The sequence below is a fragment of the Colobus angolensis genome, unplaced genomic scaffold, assembly GCF_000951035.1.
Source record: "Colobus angolensis palliatus isolate OR3802 unplaced genomic scaffold, Cang.pa_1.0 Scaffold177, whole genome shotgun sequence".
NCBI lineage: Eukaryota > Metazoa > Chordata > Mammalia > Primates > Cercopithecidae > Colobus > Colobus angolensis.
The window spans coordinates 2,010,874-2,032,790 of NW_012114899.1; the positions used below are offsets into that span (position 1 = coordinate 2,010,874).

A 21,917-nucleotide genomic window follows, 5' to 3' on the forward strand; every position below is an offset into this window, starting at 1 on the left:
CCAGGGAGCCAATTAAAGTTAGCCGGCAAGCAATGAGATGGAATCCATGATGTTGGACTTCTAACAAGAGCTCCAACCAACTAACATAACATGGTTTTAAAGAATTCTACTTTGTCTTCTCTCTGTTAGACAGATTCTGGGCCATGATACATTTCAGTTCATTAGAAGAGAACAAAAACAGATAATATATATGGACAATCTAAAGAAAATACCAACTAATAAATAGTTGCAGCTATACAAAACTTTCAACTTCATGGCAGAGTTTTATACATGATGGAAGGGATGAGACACTTAGACTGACCTAAGAGTGCTTTGTGGAGAAGCTGAGTTGGCAGTGGTGTTTACAAGGAAGGCAGGCACTTGGATCACTGGAGAGAAGGAACACCTCGCCTTGAAAAAAAAAAGAAAAAAAAAAAAGATACCCCTCATTGGGGCAAAAGCATTATAGAAGCCTAAGAGAATGGCAAATTCAATGATGAATAAAGTTAAACATTTTGTGTAAAATATTAGAAGTTTATTCCGCTAACTAGTGGTTATTAATCTTTTTTTTTTGTGCTGGGGCCCCTTTGGAAGTCTGCTGTGTATGGACCTGATTTCAGAATATTTTTAAGTGCATAAAATGCACTACTTTCAACTACCAAAGCAACTATTTATATTGAGAATCAATAACTAAAATAATATAAAATAAATTTGTGATTTGCTAATAGAGGTTATTTCTATTTAACACATTAAATAATAAGACCTAACAGTATGTCTAATAACTACCATGAGTTTGAGGAAGTGGTGAGCATAAGCAATGTTTAAAGTTACTTGCAACAATTGTCATATAGTAAGTAAACTTTTTTATTGGTGACAATATTCATAATACTCTTAAACTAATGTGCTTTATTACTATTGTTTGTTACCACAGTTCAGCTAGAGGTTAGTAAAAATAACGATGTATCTATTATTTTTCTTATCCAAGTTCACAGATCCCTGAGTTCTATTAGGGTAAGAACCTCTGAGCTAGACCATGAGGTTTGAGTAAGAGAAAGTCAGAGATGAAGATTCAAACTCAGGTTAATTTAGATAAGATCTGTATTCATGGAAATACTAGACACATATTCCTAGCAATATGAATTTGACTCCAGAGAAACTAGTTTGAACTCCTTATCAGGGAGATACTTTATCAGAATTATATTCAATAAATTATTCTTTTCTCTTTGCAGTATGGTTTGATGGAGAATCCAGGTAAACAAGGGCTTAAGGTAGAGTTTCAGTTAAGAAATGGATATACTTGTGTGGATTAACTGTGCTCACAATAAGTATTTGTATCATCAATTGCATGAATTAAAGATAATTTGGTGTTCTTTGAAAGTGAGATTGGGAAGGGATGGATGGTAATTTTGGAAGGCAGATGAGGTTATTACAGTTGGTGAAACATATGTTGTAATTGTTCGAAAGGGAGTAGGAGAAAATTACTGAAGGAAGAGTGAGAAGTCAAAGCATCTCTAACTTTTAATCTTTTCATAAAAGATATTATGATATTAATGGCATTAGTGACAAATCTTATATTTGAGCAATTACTATGTACCTGTGCTAATCCTTATTTTTAACCACTTTATTGAGATACAATTCACATGCCATACAATTTACACATTTAAGGTGTTCAAATCAGTGTACGTTAGTGTATAAACAAACCTGTGCATTCATCACCACAGACAAATTTAAAATATTCTCCTTACCCTAAAAAGAAACTGTAGCTGTTATACCCAATTTTTCCATTCCTCCTAGTCGTAGGGAACCCTAATCTCCCATCTCTCTCTATACTGTAGATTTGGCTAGTCTAGACATTCTATATAAAGGGAATTATATTACTCTGGGTAGGACTTTGGTACTATGTTGAACAGAAGTGGTAAAAGTGGGCATCCTTGTCTTTTTTCAGTTCTCAGGGAGAATGCTTTCAGATTTTCCCCATTCAGTGCAATGTTGGCTGGGGGTTTGTAATAGATGGCTTTTATTACCTTGAGATATGTCCCTTTCTATGCTGATTGTGTTGAAGGTTTTAATCATAAAGGAATGCTGGTTTTGTCAAATGCTTTTTCTGTGTCCACTGAGATGATCATATGATTTTTGTTTTTAATTCTGCTTATGTGATATGTTACATTTATTGACTCGCGTATGTTAAACCATCCCTGCATTCCTGGTATAAAACCCACTTGATCATGGTGGATTGTCTTTTTCATATGCTGTTGGATTCGGTTAGCTAGCATTTGGTTGAAAATTTTTGCATCTGTGTTCATCAGGGATATTGGTCTGTAGTTTTATGTTGTTGTTATGTCCTTTCTTGGTTTTGGTATTAAGGTGATATTGGCTTCATAGAATGAATTGGGAAGGATTTCCTCTTTCTATATGTTTTGTAATAGTTTCAGTAGCATTGGTACCAATTAATCTTTGAATGTCTGATAGAATTCAGCTATGAACCTAACTAGTTCTAGATGCTTTTTCTTAAATTACCATTTCAATTTCACTGTTTGTTATTGGTCTGTTCAGAGTTTCTATTTTTTTCTGGTTTAGTCTAGGAGGGTTGCATGTTTCCAGGAATTTATCCATCTCCTTTAGATGTTCCAGTTTGTGCACATAAAGGTGTTCATGGTAGCCTTGAATGATCCTTTGTATTTCTGTGGTATTGGTTGTAATATCTCCCATTCCATATCTAACTGAGCTTATTTAGATCTTCTCTCCTCTTCTTCGTTAATCTCACTAATGGTCTATCAATTTTTTTTATCTTTTCAAATACCCAAATTTTTGTTTCATTCATCTTTTGTATTATTTTTGTTCATTTGTTTCAATTTCATTTAGTCCCCCTCTGATCTTTGTGATTTCTTTGATTCTGCTGGGTTTGGGTTTGGTTTGTTCTTGTTTCCCTAGTTCCTTGAGGTGTGATCTTAGGTTGTATATTTGTGCTCTTTCAGACTTTTTGATGTAGGTTTTCAATGCTATAAAATTCCCTCTTAGCACTGCTTTTACTATATCCCAAAGGTTTTGATAAGTTGTGTTCTGCTATCATTCAGTTTGTATATTTTTTAAGTTTCCATCTTGGTTTCATTATTGACCCAAACATCATTTAAAATCAGATTAATTTCCATGTATTTGTATAGTTTTATGGGTTCTTTTTAGAGTTAATTTCCATTTTTATTCCACTGTGGTCTGAGAGGATACTTGATATAATTTTGATTTTGTTAAATTTATTGAGATTTATTTAGCAACCTATCCTATGGTCCATCTTGGAGAATATTCCAGACAAGAGAAAGAAATAAAGGGCATCCAAATTGGTAAAGAGGAAGTCTCTTTGGTAAATTTTATCATCCAAATTGGTAAAGAGGAACCAACTATTGCTGTCCATTGACCTAGAAAACTCTAAAGACTCATCCAAAAAGCCTTGGATATGATAAATGAATTCAGGAAAGTTTGAGGATACAAAATCAATGTATACAAATCAGTAGCACTGTTATACACCAAGAGCGACCAAGCTGAGAGTCAAATCAAAAACTCAAGCCATTTTACAATAGCTGCTCAAAAATAAAATGCTTAGGGATATACCTAAACAAAGAAGTGAAAGATCTGTGCAAGGAATCTTACAAAACACTGCTGAAAGAAATTATCAACAACACAAACAAATGGAAACACATCCCATGCTCATGGATGGGTAGATGAATATTGTGAAAATGACCATACTGCCAAAAGCAATCTAAAGATTCAGTGCGATTCCCATCAAAATGCCATCAGTATTCTTCATAGAACTAGAAAAATAAAAAAGAAAAAAGAAAACCTTAAAATGTATATGGAACTAAAAAGGAGTCTGCCTAGACAAAGCAAGGCTAAGCAAAAACAACAAATCTGGAGGCATCACATTACCTGACTTCAAACTATACTACAAGGCTACAGTTATGAAAATAGCATGGTACTGGTATAAAAGTAGGCCACAGACCAATGGAACAGAATACAGAACCCAGAAGTAAAGCAAAATTCTTACAGCCAACTGATCTTCAACAAAGCAAACAAAAACATGAAGTGGCAAAAGGACACTTGTATTAGTCTGTTTACATGCTGATAATAAAGACATACCTGAGACTGGGTAATTTATAAGGAAAAGAGGTTTAATTGGCTCACAGTTCCACATGGCTGGGGAGGCCTCATAATCATGGTGGAAGCAAAAGAAGAGCAAAGTCATGTCCTACATGATGGCAGGCAAGAGAAACTGAGAGCCCAGTGAAAGGGAAAACCTCTTATCTAACCATCAGATCTCATGAGACTTATTCACTATCATGAGAACAGTATGGGGGAAACCACCACTATGATTCAATTATCTCCCACTCAGTCCCTCACATAACACGTGAGAATTATGGGAGCTACAATTCAAGATGAGATCTGGATAGGGAGAGAGCCAAACCACATCATTCTGTCCTTGACCCCTCCCAAATCTCAGGTCCTCACATTTCAAAACCAATCATGCCTTCTCAACAGTCCTCTAAAGTCTTAACTCATTTCAGCTTTAACTCAAAAGTCCAAAATTTTAAGTTTCATCTGAGACAAAGCAAGTCCCTTTCATGTATGAGCCTGTAAAATCCAAGCAACTTAGTTACTTTCTCGATACAATGGGGGCACAGGCATTGGATTAATATACCCATTCCAAATGGAAGAAATTGGCCAAAAGGAAGGGGGCCTAAAGGCCCATGCAAGTCTGAAATCCAGTGGGGCAGTCAAATCTTAAAGCTCCAAAATGATCTCCTTTGACTCCATGGCTCACATCCAAGTCATGCTGATACAATAGATGGTTTTCCATGGTCTTGGGCAGCTCTGCTGCTGTGGCTTTTCAGGGTACAGCCTTCCTTCTGGCTGCTTTCACAGGCTGGTGTTGAGTGTCTGCAGATTTTTCAGGTGCGCAGTGCAAGCTGTCAGTGTATCTACTATTCTGAGGTCTGGAGGATGGTGACTGATATGGTTTGGCTGTGTTCCCATTCAAATCTCAATTTGAATTGTATCTCCCAGAATTCCCATGTGTTGTGGGAGGGACCTAGGGGGAGATAATTGAGTCATGGGGGCCAGTCTTTCCCATGCTATTCTTGTGATAGTGAATAAGTCTCAAGAGATCTGATGGTTCTATCACGGGTTTCTGCTTTTGCGTCTTCCTCATTTTCTCTTGCTTCTGCCATGTAAGAAGTGCCTTTTCCCCTCTGCCATGATTCTGAGGCCTCCCCAAGCCACGTGGAACTGTTAAGTCCAATTAAACCTTTTTGTCTTCCCAGTCTTGGGTATGTCTTTAACAGCAGCGTGAAAATGGACTAATACAATGGCCCTCTTCTCACAGCTCCACTAGGCAGTGCCCCAGTGGTGACTCTCTGTGGGGGCCTTCACCCCATATTTCCCATCTGCATGGCCCTAGCAGAGGTTTCCCATAAGGGCCCTGCCCCTGCAGCAAACTTCTGCTTGGACATCCAGGCATTTCCATACATCCTCTGCAATCTAGGCAGAGGTACCCAAACCTCGATCCTTGACTTCTATGCATCCGCAGGCTCAACACTACATGTAAGCTGCCAAGGCTTGGGGCTTGCACCCTCTGAAGCCATGGTACAAGCTCTACCTTGACCTCTTTAGCCATGGCTAGAGCAGCTGAGATGCAGGGCACCAAGTCTCTAGGCTGCACGTAGCAGAGGGTCCTTGAGCCTGGGTCACAAAACTTTTTTCCTCCTAGGCCTCCAGGCCTGTGACAGGAGGGGATACCTCAAAGGTCTCTGATATACCCTGTAGATATTTTCCCCATTGTCTTGGTGATTAACATTTGGCTCCTCATTACTTATTCAAATTTCTACGGTCAGCTTTAATTTCTCCTCAGAAAATGGGGTTTTCTTTCCTATCGCACAGTCAGGCTGCAAATTTTCTGCTCTGTTTCCCTTTTAAAACTGAATGCTTTTAACAGCACCCAAGTCACCTCTTGAATGCTTTGCTGCTTAGAAATTTCTTCTGCCAGATACCCTAAATCATCTCCCTCAAGTTCAAAGTTCCACAAACCTCTAGGACAGGGGCAAAATGCCACCAATCTCTTTGCTAAAATGTAGCAACAGTCACTTTTACTCCATTTCCCAATACATTCCTCATCTCCATCTGAGACCACATCAGCCTGGACTTTATTGTCCATATCACTATCAGCATTTTGGTCAAAGACATTCAACAAGTTTCTAGGAAGTTCCAAACTTTCCCACATTTATCTCTCTTCTTCTGAGTCATCCAAGATGTTCCAACCTCTACCTGTTACCCAATTTGAAAGTCACTTCTACATTTTCGGGTATCTTTACAGCAGCACCCAACTCCTGGTACCAGTTCACTATATTAGTCTGTTCTCACACTGCTAATAAAGACATACCTGAGACTGGGTAATTTGTAAAGAAAAGAGGTTTAATTGACTCACAGTTTCACATGGTTGGGGAGGCCTTATAATCATGGTGAAAAGGAAGGAAGAGCAAAGTCACGTCTTACATCATTGTGGACAAGAGAGAATGAGCCAAGTGAAAGGGGAAATCTCTTATACAACCATCAGCTCTCATAAGACTTATTTACTACCAGGAGAACAGTATGGGGGAAACCGCTTCCCATGATTTAATTATCTCCCACTAGGTCTCTCCCAAAACACATGGGAATTATGAGAGCTTCAATTCAAGATGAGATTTGGGTGGGGACACAGCCAAACCATATCAACACACTATTCAATAAATGGTGCTGGGATAAATGTCAAGCCACATGTAAAAGAATGAAACTCATCTCTCACCTTATACAAAAATTAACTCAAGATAGATCAAAGACTTACATGTAAGACCTGAAACCATAAACATTCTAGAAGATAACATAGGAAAAAAAAAAACTCTTCTAGATATTGGCTTAGGCAAAGAATTCATGACCAAGAACCCAAAAGCAAATGCAACAAAACCAAAAATAAATAGATGGGACCTAACAAACTAAAAAGCTTCTGCACAGCAAAAGAAATAATCAGTATTGTTTAGACAACCCAGACTGGCAAAAGATATTCACAAACTATGCTTCCGACAAAGGACTAATATCCGGAATCTACAAGGAGTTCAAACCACCAAGTACAAAAACAAATAATCCTATGAAAAAGTGAGCTAAGAACATGAATAAACAATTCTCAAAAGAATATATACACACTGCCAACAAACATGAAAAAATACTCAACATCACTAATTATTAGGAAATGCAAATGAAAACCAGGATGAGATACCACCTTACGCCTGCAAGAATGGCCACAATAAAAACAATAAAAACATATTAAATGTTTTTATTTAAAAACATTTTGGCATGGATGTCGTGAAAAAGCAGAACTTTTACACTGCTAATAGATTAGAATATAAACTAGTACAACCCCTATGGAAAACAGTATGGAGATTCCTTAAAGAACTGAAAGTAGATCTACCATTCAACCCAGCATTCTCACTACTGAAGATGAAAAGAAGTCACTACATGAAAAAGACACTTGCACACACATGTTTACAGCAGCACAATTTGCATTTGCAAAAATATGGAACCAGCCTAAATGTCCATCAATCAATGAGTGGATAAAGAAAATGTAGTATATATACACCATGGGTTACTACTCAGCCATAAAACAAAACGAAATAATGACATTTACAGCAACCTGGATGGAGTTGGAGACCATTATTCTAAGTGAAATAACTCAGGAATGGAAAACCAAATATGTTATGTTCTCACTTATAAGTGAGAACTAAGCTATAAGGACACAAAGACATAAGAATGATATAATAGACTTTGGGGACTCAGGGGGAAGGGGGAAAGGGGGTAAGGAATAAATGACTACACATTGGACGCAGTGTACACTGCTCAGGTGATGGGTGAACCAAAATCTCAGAAATCACCACTAAATAACTTTTCCATGTAACAAAAAACCACTTGTTCACCAAAAATTATTGAAATAAAATAAAATACCAAACATTTATGAATTATATAACATGTGGTTCTTGTGAATGACTTCTTTCACTTAGCATATTTTTAAGGTTCATTCACATTGTAGCATGTATCAGGAGGTCATTATTATGATCAGGAGGTCATTATTATGACTGAATACCATTCTATATTTTGTTTATTCAATCATCAGTTGATAAAGCTCTTCTTACGCATTACTTTAGTATACCATCTTTCTTGACTGCCAAGCAAAGGGTTGTTCAGCAGTTTTCTTTTACCCTCAGTTTTTCTTTTTAAAATATATTCTTGACTCCTCCTTATTTTGTCCTCAATGATGCTGGAGGACAAAGGTCATCATTCTGTGTATGGGTAGTGAGTTTCAAAGAAAGTCCTCTCACCCGCAACCTGCCCCAGGCCATTTGTAGAGTGGCTTTTGAGAAAATAGGTTTATAAGCATTATTTTTCATCTTGTTAAGTAGATGTTTAGTATTTTTTGCAGGGTATATGGTTATTCTTCATTTTAGTTTATTCTCTGCTTTAAAACAATGTGCAGGTAGATAAGTGCTTACTGTACACTCTGGAGAATCCTAACCTCATAAAAAGTGAATAAATACATATATCATGTCAAGTGCAGATATTTTAAACTGTCAAGTAACAAATCTCATGGTCGGAAATGTATTATACTACTGGGTAAAGTAAGTTATAGTCCAGAAATGCTTTTAATAAGTGGAGAAGGCGGTTGATGCTTTGAATTATTGTTGTTTCTATTGTTCTGAATGCTATATGAAATAAAATTAAAATGTAGTCCTAAGGCTTTCACACAAGCATGTTCATAGGAGTAGTGACGAACATTTTGACTAACATTTTAACATATTCATCAATGAGTATTTGCTAACCCTCTTTTTTTTACAACCAGACATGGTATTAATTAAATAATTGTTCCCTCAATTAGTTTATGCTAATATTAACAGAAAGCTTTATCACATACAAAGATCTTTCACATAAATTTTATATATTAATACTGTGAAGCAGGTAGTTATTATTCCCATTGTGTTGTTGCAGAAACTGAGTGCCAAAAGGTCCAAAGCGTCCAAGAGCAGTGAGGCCAAGATATCTCCTTAGAACTAATTTTGTTTCCTTTTTCTGCCTAAGAGCCATGACAACGCTAAACAAATGGACTTAGAAAAAAGACATGTAATCTCTGATTGAAGCGGTATCTTGTTGACAGTATAGTTGACCCTTGAACAACATAGGATTGAGCGTCATGGGTCTACTTATATGTAGGTATTTTTCAACCAAACATCGATTGAAACTACAGAAACCCACACATAAGGAGAACTGACTACGATATTTGAGTATTCATGGACTTTGTTATACATAGGGGTCATGCAAGCAATCCCCAGGTATATTGAAGAATGATTGTATTCACTTTTCTAATACCTTGAAATTTAGATGAAATTGGATTTAGTATTCATTTGACATCTTGTGAAATGATCCTAAGATATATGCAAATTCCTGAGTCCTTAGTTTCTCATATTAATGTAATTTGCACAGTTACTCCAAATCTCCTGTCTTTTAACTTTCCTCGTCACTCCTTCATCATATCCTGACCCCTCTATTCTTTGACGTACCTAAGCAATAGATCTTCCATCAAGCTTTCATCTTCCCCCAAACCCCTCACATAAGAAATTAGTATGAAACAGACTTTACTAATAATTCAGAGAGAGGGGTAGGACATTCATTCTGGCAACAAATAACTGAATACTGTACATTAGACATCCTTTTTACCGAAAGTCTTTCAGTCTCTGAAATATGAGACTCTGACCTCTTTCTCTGTAACCTCTAACTTCTTCATTGTTCCTGTATATTTATGACTCTGCTCTTTTTCCCTTCTACATTTTATGAACCATGACCTAGAGGCCTGCTTATCCCCACTTAAAACTGCTTCTCAATGTATTTTACTTTTTAAAAAGAAAGAAAATTTTCTCTTGAAAAACTATTCAACCTATATATTCTTTGTCTTGCTACGTGTATTATCTAATTCAATTATCATAACCCTACGAAATATAATACTATTATCCCAAATCTGTAGTGAGGTAATCTATGCACAGAGAGTTCGATAAGTTATCTAAGTTTACACAGCCAGTCAGTGGTGAAGGCAGGATCTGAAATTCTCAAGTATGTGTGGAGAAAGGATGTTATTCTAACGTCAGTAGTGTCTTCATAAGCTTAGAAATTTCTATAATTACTTCTATTTCAGGTGACATCTGCTGGAGAAAATTATTCAGTAAAGTAACTTTGTGGCTTTATTCAATCTGCTGGCAATGTGGTTTAGTTAAATATGCAACCTGATGCTGCCCTTTTATCTAGGTTGTAATTTACATTTGGTGGAAGTTAATATGGTAAATAGTGGAAGTCAAAGTTTTCCCTTCAAATATAGAGTATTTTGTATGCTCATGGAATGTTGTTTACATGAGGACTTCTCAACTCTGGCACTACTGACATTCTGGGCAGAATAGTTCTTTTGTGTGGGGGCACTATCTTCTGCATTATAACTGCAGCCCTAGCCTCTACCCACTAAATGCCAGAGGACCCCCCTAGTTGTGACAACCAGGAATGTTTCCAGATATTACCAAATGTACCCTTGGGGGTAAAATTGCCCCCAGTTGAGATCTGTTACATTATATTACAAACTCACCCAAGCTTAATATTAAAGCATAACAAAAATAAAAATCACATTAAGACTGCCCACAATTCTGATAGTGGTTGTAATACTCTTGCCATTTGCCTGCCTCTAAGCAATTGTGGAAATAGCCATTCATTCTTTAGGCTAATTGAAGGTGCTCATGTACTATAGAAAAAAATAGAGCAAGAATGTATTACATATTGCTGGAATTAAGCTTAATATACTTGACTTAATTAAGACAATTAAATTGTATGTTCAGCTCTCATTTATTTAGGGGATGATTACTCTATTTTCCTTTCTTTTTTGTGGGTGCACACTGAATCTATGGCCTGTCTTTAGCTTTCCTCATTACTGGAAATTGAAATCAGTCCACAAACACTTATCTAGTGCTTGCCATGTATTTTAAGTGGTAACATTTCAAAACATAATGCATAGAAAGATTATGGAATCGTGATGCTGGGGAAGGATGTTGTGAACTCCTTTCAGAATCCTGTTCATTGTCAGATAAATGATTGAACCATCTACAATAGGTTTAGTATGTTCTCTTTTCCTTAAATATCTCCAAGGACAGAATTGCAGCAATGTCAGTTGCTCATTCCAGACTTTCATTCTGATGGTTCAGATGATTCTCTATATCTAAATATTCAGATTGCTTAAATTTCAGTCTGTGTCCTCATAGAAGTTTTCTTTGTGAATATGTATGTAGCCCTATGACTTCAGAATGAGAAACAATTTTGAATATGAGATACCTTGAAAGTATGTTGACTCTTTTTTTGCATAAATGAGATTTTTAGTTTTGGATAGCTTATTACATTTTTGATTCACAGTCAAGAATAACTATAATGGTTTTAGTTCATATGCAATATATATTATAATCTGTTGTAATTTAGTATAATGAAAATTGTGTCAAGTATGTTTATAGCAATCATGACCACAAGGGAAATCAGATTTGCCTAATTTAAGGAGAAGCAAAAGTCTTCACTCATGTAGCTTCAACCTCAACTACCCTTTTCCTTCTCACATTGTTTCATTCCATTTGGATAACTAGTTCTTTTGAGCACCCTGTAAGAATTATTGCTATGATGATCTCAAAGAAAAGTGACTTATTTGAATGAGAAGCTTGGTTCTAACTAAAATATTCTAAGATCATGATGGTCTTAGAAACTATGAATACAAAAAGGTTTAGAAAAAAACCTAATACATATATATGTGTAATGAGAAACTACTAAGCAAGATATATAGCCAACTAGGAGTAAAACAAACTAAAATAGGGTCGTTTCTCATAGGCTTTATTCAATGAACAAAGAATGATTTTCAAACATCCAGATTAATACTGTGAAGAGCTAACACATCATCTAGGGGGTAAGAGTTCAGATCCAGAGAGACTTTATCTATTCAGATTTGAAAGCAATCTTAAACTGACAACTGATAAGACAATGACACCCTGCCATTCTTTAATTCAAGAACAAAATTGCATCTCACAGTGCGGTCATCCTTTTCCTTCTTACAGTGGCTTAATAAAAACATACATAAATGACTAATAAGTAGTACAGGTTTAAGGGAGATATCTAAGTGTGTAGTCTGTCCCTGGGAATTGGATGGCTTTTCCCCATAGGTAGCCCCATACCAGCCTCATCAATTTCTACTTTCTTACTGGGTGACAGCACCCCCTCCATCTAAAATGACCCTGCAAGGCAAGTTTGATGTAACAGTATGCCTAATCTATTAAGAAAGCAGATCCACAGATGAACCCCATCTCCCAGAGGAAATTACATCCTCGCTGGTGACAGCACAGCCCCACTACCAGAATGCTGAAAGTTCCTTTTGAATCTAGCAACTGTAGAAGCCCTTATACAGACTCCAACCTACAAAATCATGAAGGCATAGTCAAACAGATTACAGAAGGAAGGAGATAAGAGTTCTTGTCTAGACAAGACCTTTGTTATAACACCTGTTTCCCTTTAATAGTCAATCAAGTTGTCCTGAATGTTCCAACCAAGATCTCTGGAACTAAGCACAGTGATTATAATTAGGTTGTTGCCAGCCATTCTATTTCTGCCTGCCAGTAATAAATCTCTGAGCTGATTCTACTTATCATGAAAGTCCATATGGCACAAAACCACAGGTTAGTGAAAAACTCATCAGGATAAACAAAGCCGGGAGGTTCTGAGTCTCCCGGAAATCTCAGTTTCTTCCATTATTTATACGGCCTTATGAAAGATAAACAAAGGTGTAGATATACTATAATGGGTCCCTTAATGCTTACCATCTTCCAAGGGTGGTATGTGTGTAGTGGTGCCAAAAACCAGAAGATTGATTGCTTCTCAAAATGACAAGGTTTAGGACTTAAGACTCAGCTCATTCCAGAGCATAAATGGGCATATGTTACCTGAAGTAAAATTTAAAAGTGCATTCAAGTTACCATGATACATCTTTCAGTTATTCATGACAATGCCAGGAGCGATAAAAGAGCTAAATAAAACTATAATTAACCCTTTAAACCTCATTTTAGCCAACTGTTTCAAATCTTCTCTTAGACAAGCAACTTCAGCAATTTAGTAGAGTTCAAATTAAAATGATTTGAATTTTTAAAATATTTCTTCTTTATGAATATGGCTGTAAGAGGACACAATGAACATTATACCAATCTAGTCATATATTTTTAAAAAGTAAATATAAATAGTAAAATGCACAGAAGCAGAATACATAAATTACTACATTTTGGATTATCATTTGTTCCCCAAGTAAAAGATCTAATAGCCTGTAGTAACTGTTGGGCTTAGAGATATTAGTAGAAACAGTCTAGAACTTAGTAAGGTGTTCAGAAAACAACTTTCTGATACTCTTTAAAAAAGAAATCTTTGATTTGAAATCTAACATATTTGAAACAAACTAAACTGAAGTATTGAAACAATCATGAATAAATGCTAATGAATGTCTGTTTTTTTTAAAGAAATAGATATCACATTAATCAATGATGACCAGCAGTAAACTCATCAAAATGCATTTCTAAACTTAGCAGCAAACTGTAATATATAAAAACCTCCAAAGTTAGCTGTTTCTAAATTTGGTGTGTCTCTGGCAAAAGCATGCTATATATTCAGCCTACCTGACATTTTCCCTCTTTGTTTTACCCTCTTTCCCACTTAAATAATAACATATAAGTTCAGCTACTTTCTATGCAAATAGAGTCACTGTAAAACTAATCTCAGAGGTAGCCACAGAATGAAAAAGAAGAAAAAAAAAACACAACTCCTTACGGAAGTATAAAACTAAGGAAATGGCTTCATGACTACCTTAATAGTAGAGGAAGAAAGGAAATTGATCAGGTGAGATTAGGGGTAACTGGATGTAGGCAGTAAGCTTTTATTATTCTTAGCTTTCTTAAGTGAACCACACATTTATACTTGGAAATCATTTGTAAATGTGTAATCACTTCTAATTTTGCTACAAGACTGGTGAGAGGCCTAGTAAATTAGCTTAACTAATTTCACATATCAGGCCAGTAACTCACTAGACTCATAGAAAATTGGGATACTTCTAAATGTCTCTGAAAGAGCCTTGATTAGAGTACCCAGTGTGTCCTGCCTCCTTGAATTTGCCATTCCCCATTCACATAACAGGTGTGAGAAAGGATACCAAATTCTGACTCAGGGTAACAAAGTACAGACACTGGGTTTTGTTTATCATTTATGTCTTTCTGTTTACTTAAAAAATGCAGTGCTTTTTGGACCAGGCGCCGTGGCTCACACCTGTCCTACCAGGACTTTGGGAGGCCGAGGTGGGTGGATCATGACGTCGGGAGATTGAGACCATCTTGGCCAACATGTTGAAAACCCATCTCTACTATACTCCAAAAAAAAAAAAAAAAAAAAAAAAAAATTAGTCGGGCATGATGGCGCGTGCCTACAATCTCAGCTACTCGAGAGGCGGAGGCAGGGGAATCGCTTGAACCCCGGAGGCAGAGTTTGCAGTGAGCCAAGTGGCGCTAGAGCACCACTGCACTCTAGCCTGGCTGAGGGAAGACTCCATCTAAAAAACAAAAACAAAAGAACAAAAAAAAGCAGTGCTTTTTGGATCATTCTTATCTATCATATGACATCACATCCCTTACTTTTTTGACTGTTGTGAGGATATTGAATTTCCAGTGTGTAACTTAGCCTGGAAAATATGTTTATGTCAAAACTGCTATTTCTCAAATATGATATAGCTAAGTGATTTTTAGCTATTCCAATTAATGTGAAATACAACCTTTTGTTACCAGCACTGATTATTCATATATATGAATAATTTATATACATATATGTATAATTTATACCTACCTTATCAAAAAAAGTTAAACAGAAAATTAGGCAAATATAAGATCAGGAAAATAAGTTTGAACCAGAAGTGAGCTTGTTCACAAATGTTAAACTTTGGAGACTTATACAATTCTGGTTGTAATGTCATAAGAGAATAGGAAACATAATTCATTAGAAAATTAATTGTCAGTAAGTTGAAACAGATCAGTGTTATATGAGCATGGTTTTTCAGGAAAGAAGTGGCAGTACAACTGAGTATGGTGGTTGTGGCAGTGAAGGGACATTCACTCTTGGGGGAATATCTGATCTTTATAAATTAGTTCTGATGTAATGGGTCCATAGATTTCCTTTAAGAAACCACTGAGCTAAAACAATAGTCCTGATGTTCCTCCTCCTTTAAAAAAAAAATTCCAAAACTGTCTAATAGAATTCTTAGTAGTGGTTTTACTCGCATGGCCCATAGGTTTCTTTCCACTGAAAATGTTTAATTATCAAACCCAAAGAGTCAGAGAAACAGACTTTTACAAATCATTTATTTATGAAAGTTCTTTAGGAATTATTCCTTTTGCTTTTAGATCTATTAATATAATTGACACTAGATCTGTAGGTCAAGAAAATTTTAAAAAGCATTAAAAAATTGTTACATATTGTTACATATTGTTCTTTGGAGTCTCTACCACTAGGCTGTAAGGGCTGAAGAAACATTACATCAAATGTTGGCCAGGCATACGCAAATGGAGAAAATCCAAAGCCATTGCATTAATCTAGGAAGATTGGTATGATTTTCTGAGCTTCTGTTTTCTTCTTTGGATGTGATTTAAAAGGTTCTCTCCTCAACCCCCCATAGAGAGGGAATCTGAAAACAAATTCTTTCTCCACTGGAGGAGGGGAAATTAAAAACCTCTATTATCCTACATTGTTCTTGGTTAGTTTCTGTAGTAGATGATGGAATATTGTGCTTGAATGTCATCTAATAAATCATACCTCCATATAAAGCATAATAAAATAATGCCAGTGATAAGAGCAAGCATTAATTAAGCATTTGCTATGTGCAGGACACTGTGTTAAGAATTTTACCTGCTTTATCTCACTTAATTTTGACAATCATCCAATGAAATAGGTGCTTTTATTGTATCCATTTCACTGAGGCGAAGAGAAGTTACGCAATTTGCCCAAGGTCACAAGGCCAGTAAGGAACAGAAAAGAGAACCAGAACTAAACTTTTGGTCTATCTTTAGATGATGTACAAATTTTTTAACTTCTGTGTTATATTCTGTCCTGTCTCTCATTCTTGAGTGGTAGATGAAATTTCTAGGGGCATAGGCTTGCCACTGAAAAAAAAGGGAGGAAAATGCCATGGGAACTATCTGAAGCTTATGAAAAGATGAATTTACTGGGCTGATTTTGATGGGGAAGAATTTTCTTTCCTACAGTCAAGAAGTGAACCACAAGAAAGCTAGAATATTTGGCCATACTTGTCTAAGCAAGTCTTTTTAAACCTTTTGAATTGTTGAATTTGTTCATTCCTGGATAGTTTCTTTACATACAGAGGGGGCATGCATACACCAGTCAAAAATAATGAGGAGATTTTTTATGGACTTTTATTCTAATTACTGCAGAATTCTCTCTTCATTGATACTATTTATGTGAAATGGTTTTCAGGGTAGGATAATGTCCTCTGAAGGGTAAATCATGTACCACTAGTATATGGATTAAACTTAAAATAAAAGATATATATATATATATTTTTGTAAGATTTTATCTCCATAGTATTTGAAAATAATTAATCAGCACATTAAACCTCAGTTGTTACAAAGATTACTGCCTAGATAAAACCAGGTTATTTTAAAAGTGAAGGAGTGAATTTAATGTCAATACTCTAAAAGGTTAAATATTACAGGTAGCACACAAATAAAGGAACAATTATGAAATCAAAGTATAAAGGCCTGAAGTTTGGCAAACATTGGAGGAGCATTAGTTCCTTTCAAACACAAGCTAACTCTCTTGCCAGGCATTAAGCTTCTCTTCTGTAGACCGTGGATAAATAACTTGAAGAAAAACAGAGGAGGAGAAGTCAGTCAAGAATGGACTCTGTTGCCTTTTTATTTCTACCCTGATTGTGTTAGGTGATGAAATTCTTAGTTTACATACGTATGACTTTCAAAAATATGGTTTTTTTTTCATTTCTCTCATAAATAGCATTTTTCTTACTTGCAGGTAACAATGCATACCCAGTATGTGGTGTTTCCTTAGCTTTTTTCTTCCTTTAACGTTTCATTTTCCAAGCCCTTTGTCAAACATAAACTGTCATAACATAGTTTTCTTTTCCCTCAACCCTTGTAGTTTGTTTTCTCCTACAGTCAACATTGCAGAGCTGGGAAGCAGATAAGACAGTCTTGCCCAAGTCAGGCAAGATGTTTTAAATAAAAAGATACCAAGAGCAGAATTAAATAATGGCAAAGGGTCAAAGTAATTCCCCTCTTCATAATAACTGCCTTACTAATGAGAATTTTCAAGTATGAAATGTGCTGTGGAAAATGTACCACTTACTCAAGTTTTCTTTCAGATTAAAAATTACGTTAAAATTGGAATTACCATGGTTTACTAATAACAGATTTGGAATAATATTATGTTTGCCTGTTTGTCTCTATCTTTTCTCGTTTTTTTGGATCTCATATCAAATCTTTTCAGTAGTAAACTTAAGAAAATATGTACTTTTCCTAACTTCCATATTTTGTTTCATTTCTTGCATTGCCTCTTGGTGACTTTTTTTAAATTGGTAACTGCGTTTTTACAAATGAGCCTAACATTCCTCTTCACATTAAAAATGCAACAAATGAAGCATGAGAAAGAATTTATATAACATGTTTTTCCCTCCTCCTTTTTAGATGGTAAGGTTGAAGTTACAAAAGAAGGTGTGAAGTTGTGTACCATGGGTCCAGGAAAAGTGTTTGGGGAGTTGGCTATTCTTTACAACTGTACCCGGACAGCGACCGTCAAGAGTAAGACTATTTTCATATATTTAAAATATGTTTAATATCTTTTCCCTAGGCCTTTGAGATGTTGATTAAAATGCCCATTTATTTAATCTTTATAATTTTATTACTTTGTATTTTAATTTTTGCCCTGCCATATAGCTGATGTATTTGTTTTCCTCCTAAAGATGATTGTTAACAATCAGTTTTGTATAAATTACATTTTCTTGCTGATTTCTGAAAATTATCCTTTAATCAATAAGTTTTCATAATTAGGATTTTTTAAATGATATAATTTTATACATTTGAATCAAATAAGAGCAAGTCTTTTTCTTTTCTCTCTTTATAGTCTCAGGATCATATTTAAGAAATTTTTACATGTCTGTCTATTTTGGGTTATATTCCTCACATAAATTCCACTTGTTTACTCAGTGGTTTAGAAAAATTAAGAGGAGAAATGTCCTTCATCTCATTCAAACATCATTGAGTAAGTTATCTCCTGAATTCCAAAACTGCATCTGAGTATATTTTTGCCTTCAGCTGCTCATCAAGCTGTATATTATAGCATTTTTCTTTTCTACTGATTGAGCTTATTTTAAATCAGGGCAATAAAGCAGCTTGTTTCCGTAATTTTACATGTATGTGTATATATGATTTCTCTAGCAACTTTTGTTGCTTGGCAGAAGCAGCTGCAATAGTTAGAAGGAAAAAGATTTTTTTTTTTTTAATCTGCTTCCTGAGTAAGTATATAATGACTGTATAACAAACAGAGCTGAATTCAAAAGTCAACAATGTAAGGTTCATTGCATCTTTAGGCAAATATATGTATTTCATGTTTGAAAAGTCTTTCTGATACATTTTCCTGTGGTTGATTTCAATCACAGATTACTTTGATTAGATTTTGTCATTTAAAAAAAAAATACTGTTGGCAAAATGACAAGTACATTGTGAATTTCAACTAGTTTTATCTGGATCTCATTGACTACTTTTTGTATTAGTTTTTTCCTTCAGACGTGCAGCATATAACTGACAATGCAACAGTGAAATTGGATTTAAAAAAACATAAGAATGCATGGCCAGCTGGAGTCCCAGAAATTGTCTTACGCATCTTATTAGTGAATCACCTTTTTATTCATTGGATTCACTGTAACATCAATTGTAAATGGGCCCCTTTTAGGATGAGTCTTCCTTGGCATTTGATTCTTGATCTCTGAAACCACAGGACTCTTGATTGATAGATGCTGCCATGTTTTTACTTCAAGTGATCATTCAATTACATAGCTCAAAGAATGAGACTCAGTGAACCATAATAGAATCTGCCACAACTTTTACTTACTTAAAAAGAACCTTAACTATAGAAAAGAATAGTCATGGCTCCATTAAGTGAAACTGGTTTTACAATCATGCTTCATTTTCATGAGAAATACATTCCTTTTCAGATTAAAAAAAAGACCAGAATGGCATATTTTGATGATATCTCAGAATTATAAGTAGTTTTTTTTTTGTTTTAAAGTGTTTAACATTTTTAAATATTTCAGGCTTGATACTTTAATCTAATTGAAACTACAAAATTTCCAAAAGCCAACAGTTGGTAATAACATGGTAGTTAATCTTATGAAACATGGAATTTTTATTAAAGAAATATTTTAAATAGTTTATTTACATGAATTTTACAGCAAAGATTTTTAATAAAATGATTTGTTTGCTTCATAAACATCAGTTTTCTTATTAGATTTCTATATAGTGACGTTCATCTGCACTAACATCTATTGTACTCTTATTTGGCAAATTTAAATAGACACTATGAATCTAATTCAACAAGAAGAAGATAGATGTTGAATGCAAATTATAAGCCTAACTCTTTTGGGGTCAGAGCATCCATCATCAAGGGAAATGAGTAATGGGACATGTTCTTCTTTAACACAGACTCAGAGAAAGCTCAAGAATGCATCTGTACATGTGTGCGTGTTTGTTTCTTCACAGTGCCTTCTTAATATATAAAGGTTGTGTTGATAAAAGAGCCTAGAGTTGGTGATGTGCAAATATATACCTGCATTTAGAGGTACAGAGGTTTTGTGCATGAATCAGAAACAATATCTGTGAGCAACTGTTTCTTCCAAATGTTTCATAAGCACTGTGAAGTATGAATAATGATTGTTTATTGTTTCAGGCCTTTTTGTCCTGCCGCCTCTGCTATCTAGGGAGATTGTACTTGTGACTGTAGGCCTCAAGCGCTGTTTTTTTCTATATATTTTAATTAAACCTTCAGGTTGGATATGTTATGGTTCTAATTGGCTCACATTGTTGATGCTACTTTCACAAAATGACTACGGAATATAACTCCCAATGCTGTCTTATTCTTTACATGTGATAAAAACATGTCTTCAAATTTATTTGGCTTTTAAGGTTCACTTATTTCTTAGTTTTCAAGATTACATCAACTTGTCCACTTTTTCCTGTCATCGTGTCATTTGTAGTTTCAAATGACAAGAGTATTGACCATTTGGAGTATCATTCAAAATGGATTCATCCACTTGGGCGTAATAGTCTAATTCTGAGGGGAATATTTTTCTACACAATGGCTAACCTATCCAAGCTTCTTCTTTCTTACATACCTTGGCTTTTGACCTCCTTAACCCTAACATCACCAACTTTCCTTCAGGATTGAAAATGTTGATGATCCTTTTTCTTTTCTGTTTTCTTTGATCAGCCTGAAAGGTATCTGGCATCTTAATGTATTTTATTTTCACAGTAGTAACTAAATCCTAGGTAGCATTCAATAGTTTTTCAATGTACATTACTTGTTTCCTGTTCAGGAGAGCAATTTTTGCAAGTGTATCAGGCGTGAATAAATACATTTCAGTGACTTCACCAGCTCATGAATATGATCAGAACACCTGTGGTTTTCTTTTCTTCTAAGCTTACGTTATCAAGAAGTAGTTTTCTTATTAAAACTCTATATTGACATATGCTATAAAATATGATTATAAGCTTGTTCATAGTGATCCAACAGAAAGAAGCACCATGGTAGTTTGAAGCAAGATCTTTGGTTTTCATCTGGGAAAAAAATAAATTGGCATTCTTCTGAAAATAAATAACATTTATTTTCAGTGGTTATCACGATAGCACTAGGAGGAAGATCTGATAGCACCAGGAAGAATATTTTTTAAAAATCAAAACCACAGTGATATAGAAAGAAAAAATCCTGGTATGATTCAGATCTATATTCATAGTCTACCTCTGCCTTATAAAATAACTATTGATTTTTCCCTGAGGAATGAAGAAATAAAAATATATAAAATTAACATTATATTGGAAACCAAAATTTAATAACAGTCTTGAGTTTGTTCATGGCTTAAATAGCCTCAAGTTTTCTTTATTAACTGTGATCTGAAAATGGCCGCTTTGTATCTTTCCAGTCACAAACATTCCCAGTGGCATGGGGATGGGAAAAGAATCACTTGTTAGAGTTGGTTTCCACAGCACCAATTAATATTTTCAGTATTGATTTTTTAAAAATGTTTTCGAAATATTTTGACATTGTATAGTGAAAGGAGTTTTATCATCCATTTTCAACCCCACAGGGGCAAGAATGTCTCACATGTTGTTTGAATAGCCCTTACTTACTCAGTCCTCACACCTGGAAGCAGATCATTATCACGTTTTCCTAAAGTGTCACTCCTGGGTGTGATTTCACTTTTACTGCCCTCACAGCTATAGCAATATCAATTTGCACTTACCCTGGGCCTTGCTTCTGTGCCCAAAGTTCTTCAAAATAACAAAAATGGAGAAGTTGAAGTTACTGGAAACCTAAAAGGAAAAGGCGTTTCATTTACAATGAGAGGAATTCAATGACATGTGTTGTACTGGGGGTATTTTTGCCTGTAAATATTAAATTGAAGCCCTGCTTCTCTTACTTTGAGTTTCAGCTCACAGTGCCTCCAGACCTTTGGCCATGTATTATTCAAATGGTCTCATTCAAAT

The 21,917-nt window shown here is 35.2% G+C and overlaps 1 protein-coding gene across 2 annotated transcripts in view; it reads left to right on the top strand.

Moving 5' to 3' along the window:
* The window catches only part of PRKG1 (protein kinase, cGMP-dependent, type I), a 1,321,360-nt gene that overhangs the window by 462,654 nt on the left and 836,789 nt on the right, over positions 1–21,917 (top strand). For both annotated transcript variants that reach the window (XM_011938762.1, XM_011938761.1), the window contains exon 3: positions 17,847–17,960. In XM_011938762.1, the coding sequence (XP_011794152.1) occupies positions 17,847–17,960 (114 nt within the window). The remainder of the gene's footprint in view (positions 1–17,846; positions 17,961–21,917) is intronic.